At 31.6% G+C, this 10,624-nt stretch overlaps 1 protein-coding gene across 1 annotated transcript; it reads right to left on the bottom strand.

Moving 5' to 3' along the window:
* Nucleotides 1-1,708: 1,708 nt before the first annotated feature.
* On the bottom strand, nucleotides 1,709-10,016 carry LOC124440492 (filamentous growth regulator 23-like). Its single transcript, XM_046990885.1, has 10 exons — nucleotides 9,905-10,016; nucleotides 6,948-7,654; nucleotides 6,664-6,708; nucleotides 6,067-6,288; nucleotides 4,850-6,003; nucleotides 4,680-4,788; nucleotides 3,871-3,903; nucleotides 3,323-3,434; nucleotides 2,600-2,795; nucleotides 1,709-2,081 (listed from the first exon to the last, which is right to left on the bottom strand). The coding sequence occupies exons 2-10, from the start codon at nucleotides 7,630-7,632 to the stop codon at nucleotides 2,067-2,069; spliced, it is 2,571 nt and encodes an 856-aa protein (XP_046846841.1). The 5' UTR covers nucleotides 7,633-7,654; nucleotides 9,905-10,016; the 3' UTR covers nucleotides 1,709-2,066.
* Between the last annotated feature and the right edge of the window lie 608 nt (nucleotides 10,017-10,624).

Raw genomic sequence — 10,624 nt, 5'->3', positions numbered from 1 at the left:
TATCAAGTTTTATCGCCAATGGTGGACAGCATCAAAATTAAGGAAAACGAAAACAATCTTTTTAATTTCATTTATCAATAGCTTTGCAACTTGCCAAAGCGAATTCAATATAAATGTAATGAAAATGATAAACTATTTGCAGGACATTGGATTTCTTCAGTAATTTTCATCGTCCAAACATTTATTACTTTCGAAGCATGGACAATTCCCGCCAAGCAACTTAATGAATATCTAAGCGGGCTCATTACGCTTTCGTTCGAATGAAAAAAGACAACGTAAAATACGAATCTAGTTATGTCGTAAGAGAGCTTTCATAATGTTACGAGAGAAACGTTTGTTTTCAATTCTTTTGCAACTTGTGCATAAAAATTGTACACACTCACCAACCATGAAGCAATCGCTACGAAATCGTAAAAAACCTAAGTAATTGTTTGTTGATCTAATTAGGCAGTACAAATATAATTGATTGATGTTAATTTTCAATTTCTGGTGGCCAAGGTTTTTGAAAGAAATGAATGCTTATTTTTTAAGATAAATTTTACATTAGGCTGTATTTCAATTTTCACCGCATGTTTGCATTTTTCTCAATTTAGCGTTTAACTTATCGACAATAACAAAATTTAATCATACATATTATGCACGTTACAGATATTTTTTGCCGACTATCAATTTCGGTTGCCTTCACTGTTGTCATCAATCAATCACTGACATGCTTCATAGCTGTTTATCAATCATTGCACAATTACACTTAAAATATGATGAACAAATATATTTTCTTTGTTTTGCTTAGATATATTATTGTAATATAAAGCCCAAAGTTATAACTATACCCTTCTTTGCTGCAGCTCAAAAGAGAATTGGCAGATCGAGAATATCACAAAACGTACATGCATGACTATCAATAACTGCATGAGCATCATATTAGTCCATATACGTAGGGTACGTAACAGTACAGTTGTAATACAAGTTCTCTGGTTTTAAGAAAGTCAAAAGCTACTTATCGTGAGCACTGTCGTTACTACAATTTTCCAAAAAATCGTGCCACTTTAGCAGTCAGCCACCATTGACATATCTATGCTTTTCAAAACAAATCTCAACAGTGAACAGTATTATGTTGAGGGATGGGAAGGATGAGTCTTAGATTATAATTGTGAATAAAAGATTTATAAGAAGATCAAAAAGGATTTTTCAAAAAGAAAATGAGCAAATTAAAAGAAACGTATGATTTAAGTAACAGTTAAGACTTTGGTTTGCCAGTTGTTCCTATTAATACAATTCATAAAACCGTTAAAAACACTTTTTAAACCCTAATTTTTGACATGCACTCAGGACTATCCCTTGAACGTTGATTGGAGGATGCTTTAAATTAATTCTTATTTTCATTTGTGCCTGAATGATTTCTTTTGCAAAGAATATCACTGATCATATCATCTTGCTACACACAAACTCTCAAAAAAACTCCCACATCTACAAACACCTACAAAATCCTAACTGCAAATCCAAATACACTCAATTCTGTTTCACAGTGCCAGACACTACCAACACTCCCTTCTGTCTGAAACGTAAAGAATCTTTTTAGCTACATACATAAACACAAACCTAACCTCTGCAAACAAATTCAACATTTCAATACCATTTTCCGCATATTCCGCTACTTGTTTTAATTATAACTTCTTACTGTTATCCATGCTCACTAGCTCATACATCATCTTGTAAATAATTATTTATTGAGCATTACCTCACTCAAGTCATATCTTATACTTACTGAATTATACATCTCACACTATGACAAATGTATGTACTCATTAACACTGAAGGTCACTTATAGTATCGTATTTTTATTAAACCGATGGATCAACTTCAAATGATTCGTTAATCTTTTGATGATAGGATCAAACAGGAAACATATGATTGAGATGCCAAAATATATACATCATTTTTGGTTTTTTATATATAACGATATATAAGATAGATGTATACATAAGATAGATTTATAACTTAATATAAATACAAACTGATATATTTTCTAAAATTAAAAAAAAACATGATCTTCAAACTTCTTTGGATCAAAGGTCAAAAACCTGCAATAATACAAACGTTAGTTTGAAGTCAATTTTCTTTGACAAATCTAACAAACTATTTTTCACAAAATTCATTTAAATCAAATACTTCTATGTTTTTATAGTAGCTAAATGCACTTAGATTTTTCACAACTTGCATGCAAGGTCTAATTAATATATTAGCTAAATCAAACTCAAGTTGATTGTTTAGAGACAAAAACATTTTCATTTAAAGGATAGTAATATATATATGCAGTTATGAAGACAATCTTTTCATCAAAATATTTTGTGGTTTGATTTGAATGTAAGGGGTGGTTGTAAAAATTTATAATTGGGGAAGCTCATTTTCATATATATTTATGTTGCATAATCCGTAATACTGAACAACTGATTTTAATAGAAACCATTAAAGTTACACATGCATGTATGAATGACCCCCCCCCCCTAATGACCCCCCTCTTCTGCCGCTAATGGCATGTGTTTTTTATTTTCATTACATTACTTTTGACATGGAAATTATTTCGTCATGTGTAATATACCTCAGACTTGTCAGACTCTTCAGGCTTTGCGGGCTCGTCGCCTTCATTTATTGTCTCGAAATTACCGACACCACTTATCCTCAACATTGAACGAGCGGCTCTTACTTCTGATTCGTTATTTGCCAAACTTATCGGAGGACTGATGCTGACATTTTTTGACTTTAATCCATACCTTTTATTGCTCATTATATGTATGCTTTTCCCATCATTAGCGTAAATAAAAAGAAGCTTAATAATGTGTCATGTTATACGCTTTGCAGAAAGCTTTTTAAGATTTACTGTGTTTATTGATTAGAATCTTACTGGGAATTGTTTATGAAAAACATGCATGCCGAGTAAATTTTGAAAATTCAAATTTTTTTCCATTGTTTTTTCATTTGATTCATGTAGAATAAAAAGCAACGAAATCAATATCTAAACTGTCTTACATTACAACATTTTTGTCTGAATTTTAGTGACTTGGGTTAAATTCTGGCTAAATGAGGAAAGTTTTGAAGAACTTTTCATAATAAAAGATGGAAGGGCATTCAATGAATTACATAGGATACTGTTTTTATCAGCAAAAATAAGTAAAAAATAAGGTACAATATCAACAGATATTTTGTAGAGTGAAAAGAAACAAAATGTGACATAGTTTAGTCAACTAAAACCACAAAAAACGATGAACTGAAATGTTCATAATTGAAAACAACAAGCGGAATTATAATAATAAAAAAAATTTACCTTTTAACTTGACGTTTATGCTTCATAGACTTAAATAAAGCGACAATGATCAGGATTAATAAGACGATGATGATTGGAATAAAAATCATAAGAAGTTTGCTGTCATCGTCCTCTACATGATAGAAATGGTAGCCAATGTTAGTTCCTGCATGACAATACAACTTTCTTCATAAATTAATAAATCACTCTCAGTTTCTCAAAATGCATGATTACAGTAATTTATGTAGAAGGAAAAGAAACACCAAAGGTTATTTAAATTGTTGATTAAAGTAGGCGACTTAATTTACACTCTTATGGAACTATATAATGTTTAAAAAACCTAGATAAAAATTATATATATATAGCTATATTTACTTCCAAAATTTATTTCGGCCTATCGACTTTTTTCAACTGTATGCTTTTTTTGCTTACACTACCAATCAACGTATTTTAACAGAAAGAATAGAAGGGGCTCTTGAGACGTTATTGTTGCTATTTTAACTTTTTAATCTAGTGTTGATGAAATAACAACTAGCAAATTTTGCATCTGAATACAAAATTAGCCTTACCTTTCGTATTCGAATTTGGTACATTTTCTCTGTCTGTTCAAGAAAAATAAAAATTGAAAATAGATAAAGAAGTAAAGTGAAAACCTGTAAAAATATTGTGCTGAGAACACGTATAATCCTTTACCACACCAGACGTGACTGTTTTTGAAACAACATGGCTAATTTACGCTAATTTATAAAAATTCCTTGATTATTTATCATTCATCACTGGCATGATTGCAGAGTGATTTTAATGAATGTAATTTCTGCTTTCGGTCATCAATCGAAAAACCACATAAACATAATACTACATGCATGCATTGACTTTAGGATTCACGACGTCACCATGAAGCATGTCACTACCAAATCAGACAATTGATTTTTTAGAAACAGTTTTCGTATGTTTTACAGCTCTCTTTTCAATTATGTCATTTTTGAACATTTTTATGCATTTTTTATTTAACTAGGATGTTGTTTAGTCGAAGACGTTCGAAACTAAAATCATTTCAGCTTTTTGATAAACTACAGCCATTAGGTTGGAATAATGGTTAGTCTAAGAGAGGGTTCTCATTTTTTTGTGTTAAAAAATTAAAAGTTGAAAGCAAATATGGGTTCAAAATATGCTTTGTTTAAAAGATACGGGTTTTTTTAAAAGGAACGTTTGCTAAATTGGGTTGATCACAGAATAAGGGACGGGTTAATGTTGATGCTTGCGCAACTTAGTATAAATTTTTTGTAAAAAAAGGGACGACAGGCTACATGGCTCCTCTCAATACTACGGTACTGTTGTGCCAAGGTATGCAAAGTAAAAGTGAGCATTGATTTTTTACCTTTTGAAATAGACGATACGATGCTTGGTAACAATGAAGTGACTCTTGGTTTAATGTTTCCAATTCCTTTGAGTATGGTGCGGGAACTACAATATATGGACTGCTTTTGCTCAATAGAAACAACATGGAACCAGATTGCTGGATATTTTGGTCATTAGACGATGTCCTACCGAGGAATGTGTCAAAGACATTGTTGACAATCGTTTTTCAACTAACGAGTAAAAGAAGTCGTCATTTTGAGAGCTTTGTAGTGAGGTCTGACTGTTTATTTCATCATATGAAAAATATGTCATTGATATTGAACTCAGTTTATCCATGCTAGGCATGGTCTTAATATTGCCACTTGAAAACTTTCTTATTTTAAAATTTGAACATTTATTTCCACAAGATCGAGGTATTTTAGTAGGCAAATCTGAAATTTGTACTGTTGTAACAATTCTGGGTGTTTGTTTTGTAATGCTACTAGATGATTGCTTCAGTTGCGAATTGAATCTTTCAGTTTTATAAGACGAAGGTATTTTAGTCTGCAAATCTGAAATTTGAACTGTTGTAACAGTTCTGGGTGTTTGTTTTGTAATGCTACTAAATGATTGCTTCAGTTGCGAATTGAATCTTTCAGTTTTATAAGACGAAGGTATTTTAGTCTGCAAATCCGAAATTTGAACTGTTGTAACAGTTCTGGGTATTTGTTTTGTAATGCTACGAAATGATTGCTTCAGTTGCGAATTGAAACTTTCAGTTTTATAAGACGAAGGTATTTTAGTCTGCAAATCTGAAATTTGAACTGTTGTAACAGTTCTGGGTGTTTGTTTTGTAATGCTACTAAATGATTGTTTCAGTTGCGAATTGAAACTTTCAGTTTTATAAGACGAAGGTATTTTAGTCTGAAAATCTGAAATTTGAACGGATGTAACAGTTCTGGGTGTTGGTTTTGTAATGCTACTAAATGATTGTTTAAGTTGCGAAGTGAAACTTTCAGTTTTATAAGACGAAGGTATTTTAGTCTGCAAATCAGAAATTTGAACTGGTGTAACAGTCCTGGGTGTTGGTTTTGTAATGCTACTAAATGATTGTTTAAGTTGAGAATTGAAACTTTCTGTTTTATAAGACGAAAATATTTTGGTCCGCAAATGTGAAATCTGATCTCCCTTTGACGTAAGTTGTGCAGATACAGAGCTACCTTGATTAATCAATGACCCTGACGAGTGGCTTATATTCCACATTAATGAATAATCTTGCGAAGTCAAAAACTGCATCTTACTTGATTTTTTCGATGGGTCAATAAACATTGATTGGGCTATGGCACTTGAAATTGAGACACTTTCTACATAGGATAATATTTTACCAATCGTATATTTTATGGTGTTTGTTTTGTGTAGATCAACACCTGTTTGGTAACTACTTCTTACGATCGATGAAGCCATAGTAGAACTACTTTGCCCATTAGAATACACAGTTGAATTAAGCTTGTGGTCTTTGGTGAAAGAAACTTTAATTGTCGTTGACAATGGCGTGATTGATTCTTTAACGATAGCCACGCGGGTGGTCTTTCGTGTGATTATTGTTGACTTTCTCTCGTCATTTAAACGTGAAGTCATTGTTGTCAGTTCTAAAGCATACAATTACAGAAACAGCTTGAAACATTTATTTTTTGCTTGAGTAAATGACGATGATAATCTTTTCTTAGTATTGTGTTGACTCTCTTTACTCGCTTTTGTCTTAAAATATATTATTTTTTGTTACATTGGGTATCTTAAGATTAAGAATAACTAAATATCAATGTAGACAATCAGACTATTTTGCAACGATCATATAACTAAAGAACGTGTTGTTACACATGCCAGAATTAGCAATCGTAAAGCCGGCAATGAAAGTAGAAAAGGTTTTTTACTTGTTCTTTATCGTCAGGACTCAGGACTTGATGATTTTGTTCATAATTTTTAATTAAAATTACTCCGATGGTGTAGAGAAAATATAATCTTACCCAAAATTGATGATGACATCGTACGCCTCGATTTTTCTGCTGCTTCTGTAAACAATAGTCATGATGTTAAGTGTTAATGATGTCATGTATCATTAACTATCATGCTATAACATGCAAATAATCATTATGGGATGAAATTTTTTTAGCTACAAAGAAAGCCCGGGGAAAAATAAACATTTTGGCTCCTTGGCTCCAATTGTTGCCCCATAGTGTTAGCTTGTTGAGCATCATGAAACATTTAGTAATTTCAATTTAGAAGGAAAAAAGTAGGATGACTGTCTCACCTCTGATTTTATCTGTTTTATTTATGAGTATATCTTCAAGTTGTAGCAACGTTGAATTATAGAGTTCAACCAACGACAAATTTAAAGCTCTTGCAATGACCATTGGTTCAACTTTATAATTTGATGATAACAGCCGAACGTTTATTTTTGTGATAGCATTTACAACTGTTATCCATCCATTTTCCAAAAATCCATAAATATTGAGAGTACTTGTCTTCAACTGTTTTGCAACGTCATTAATGTTGAAATTGAATCGCTTCTCCAAAATATTAAACATAGCCTCTTGAATATTCACCAGGCGTGTTTCTGCATTCAGTGGTAATGTAAGGTTAACGGAGGCTGAGACTAAATCCTCAACTTTCAATTGTATTGTCCATCTGCTTGGTGTTTTACATTCTAAATTATCATTTGTTAAACCATTAAGCTTTGCTGCAAGTCCAAGAATCATTAATCCATAAATTGTTTTTGATATATGGTTTCTGGACGGATATTTTAGTTCTTTTATCATGTCACTGTATGATATACAGTTATAAAACTCTGGATCCATCTTTGCAATATCACCTATCGAGCCATTTCTTTCTATAGCATCCTGAAGTAAAGGATTTATTGTAAGAGGCAATGAAAGGATATCTTTAGAAGCAGAGGTGGATACCACAATGGTAAAAACGACGGAAAGATATCTCATTGTTACAACATTCTTCTCAAAACTGTATGTGAAGAAATAAGAACTATAATGAACATCCAATTAAAGACAAGAAAATCTATCATATTGCATTATATGTGGTATTATAAAAATTATAGTTATTCCTTTTCGAAGAAAAAACAATAGCAAAACAGCAAACATTCAGAGAAAACACATAACTTTTTATAGCATATATTTTTAGCAACGTCAATGTCATCTATAGTTTAGAAAACTGAATAATGATCTCAGGGTCAATACCTATTTTAGTTCTTAATTTCGAATATATTCTTTCAAAAGTCAAGACCAATCCAGTCAAAAAACTTGCCCCCCCCCCCTCTTCTTACAAGATAGCTATTCATGGTCCCTCTGTGCATAAATTCCAGTAGGTTTATGGCTTCATCCAACAACTTAGAAATAAAATGCATAAGTATTTTGCCAAGGTTTGCATACATGATGATTTGTCTATAAGCTATGATTGCATGCAATGATATTTTACCAGACATCCGGGACTAGAATTGAAATCAAAAACATATTTCACTGTAAACAGCGGATGGAATCCCGGCCTTTCCTGCAATCTGATTGGCTGCAACAGCGGAAGTATATTTTATACGATATCTTGACCGCGGCCCGGAACCTTTATATCTGACAGCACTCCGGAATCATATGGCTAAATACTTTAGGGAAGAGTTGTTATGTTTTGTTTTGTTTCGTTTTGTAACTTTTTAAAAAGGAAATTATCAGCCAGCTTTTCATTGTAATAACTTATTTTAAGTAATTTTTGAGTTTTCAAGTAAAACGAACCAACGAAGAGCAAAGTTTTGATTGTTTACTTGGCTGCCATAATTAAATCTGACTGAGCAATCTAATAAAATTGTTGCCTTTAGTAAAATATAAATACGTTATTTACCGTTTACGTTCGTCCGGATAGAAAAATAAATTCCCGAGATCTTAGAAAGGGCCCTGGACTTCGGGTAGAGTCCCAAGGCCTGTGGGTCCTTTTAAGACGTCGGGAGAATATTTCTTTATCAGGACCCCCCACTCGATAAATAAAATATATTCATTTAATATATTTCAACAAAACTTCGGTGTTTTCGTTAAGATTACTCGTGAGCGACAAAACGATCAAGCTTGGCTAATCCAAGTCATTCATGTCATTATGTACAATAGAAATTACGCTATTAATAAGATTCTTTCGAAAAAGACATTTTTGCATCTTCCAATTGATGATAATGGCAACATATAAAATGTGGCAAAAATATAATAGTATAAATTAAAGACCTATTAAAGCCACGTCTCAGACCAAAGAAGTAATGGGGGAGGAGGGAGGAGCAATAAGCTCTACATTCATTTGCAATAACTAATAAGTAAAATTATTTAAGTGAAGAAACTTCAATTAGCCGTCAATTGTTAATTATTTACCAAAAAAATTTTACTTCTCTTATCATTAAAAACTGCATTACTATTGCAAAAGCGAACGTTATCATCAATCATAGTACGTGCCTAGTCCTTTCGAAACATATACGCAAGTGAGGTGAAATATTTTCGCTTATTTTTACTCGAATTTCTAGTTTAACTTCATGACAACAGTAAAAAAGCAGACTGTTGTATTGGATCTTGCAACACGCGATCTTAAAAACATAAAATATAAGTACTGAGGTCAATTGTACATTGATTTAAAACCACAAAAAATAAAATCAAACTGCTTTATACATTGTTAAATTAAACATATAATATAACTGAGTGGGGGTGAAGCCAAATGCTTACATTGTTGTTTGATATGAGAATTCTACATTGACAATGATATTTTTTTGGACACGATGTTTCCTAATTTGAAAAATACTTGAGCCCTTCTACAAATAACTTTTCTTTTAACATATATGGGGGCGGTTAATTAAGTCTGGTAGTTTCTTATTTTATAACCTTATTTTATAACTTTGTCATAAGAAACTGCTTAGCGATAAGCTTAACTCCTGTAAAGGCAATTTTTCTCAACATAAATGTATGAATTTTCAATTGTTTTTGTTAATGATGAGGTTTTTATTCTTAAGCAACAAGTCGTTAGTTTCCAATAATGCAAGAGACAGTTTGGATTTTCCATATGACGATAATTGAAGAAGTTATTTAAAAGAAGTAAATATTGAATGTTTACTGATCTTGTCTACATTGCTAACAAATCATAAGTAAATTAATTTCAAGCTTCATTCCAATACAAAGTCAAAGTTGTCGTGACTGTATATATATATAATTTCCTAATAAAGATAAATAATAAACTTACCTTTTAGTTTTACAATTATGAGTTTAATGACATTTTCTCCGTATACTGGAATATTTTACGAAACAGAAGCGTGATATTAGCTCTTGCTACAGAGATATCTAACTTATCCCAGTATTACGAAGATGCATAATTATTTTAATGATAAATTGTTGTTAAATTAAGTTTCAATTATGTTTTGTGTTAGTACAAAAGAACAGCGGTGGTATGCAAATTTTGCGTGAGAACTTATTTTGTTTAAATAACTCTACACAAAAACGTTTACAGTTTGTTTACGTAAGTATTCATAGTCGCAATTTTCACATATTTTATAGTGCAAAGCACTATTTAAAATATTCATTTCGAATAACAAACTCTTATATTTATTAATCCATGATTTAGTTGCGACTTAATTGATTTATTTTCACGATTGTAAAATTTTCAGACTTTCAGTTGTCATCTCGGTCATACAAACATGTGAATGAAGTCAGTCTTTGGCCGTATTTATTCGTATTATATTATACTGAAAATAAAATTTTTAAAACACATCCACAGAGCATGCGCAGCATCTATATTTGTTAGAAGACAAAAATTTATATTGGGATCTGCGACTTGCCAAATCGTTTAAAACATCAAAAGTAAGCATGCAGGAAGAGAAAATTATAAAAAACCAACTGTTCTTTAAAGTGCATCGCAAGCTATGCAAGTTTTATGGGACGTTTTGTCTTCAGACATTAACATGGG

The sequence above is a fragment of the Xenia sp. Carnegie-2017 genome, unplaced genomic scaffold, assembly GCF_021976095.1.
Source record: "Xenia sp. Carnegie-2017 unplaced genomic scaffold, XeniaSp_v1 HiC_scaffold_2, whole genome shotgun sequence".
NCBI lineage: Eukaryota > Metazoa > Cnidaria > Anthozoa > Malacalcyonacea > Xeniidae > Xenia > Xenia sp. Carnegie-2017.
Note: the sequence above shows the minus strand (reverse complement) of the source record. Positions and strands in the feature narration are given on the sequence as shown.

Excerpts from the sequence above, each read along its gene's own strand:
- LOC124440492 (XM_046990885.1), bottom strand. The coding sequence starts at position 7,632 with ATGAGATATCTTTCCGTCGTTTTTACCATTGTGGTATCCACCTCTGCT. Across the intron at positions 6,709-6,947 it reads TAAAACAGATAAAATCAGAG|AAGCAGCAGAAAAATCGAGG; the intron begins GTGAGACAGTCA and ends TATTGTTTACAG. Across the intron at positions 6,289-6,663 it reads GATGTCATCATCAATTTTGG|AACTGACAACAATGACTTCA; the intron begins GTAAGATTATAT and ends TGTATGCTTTAG.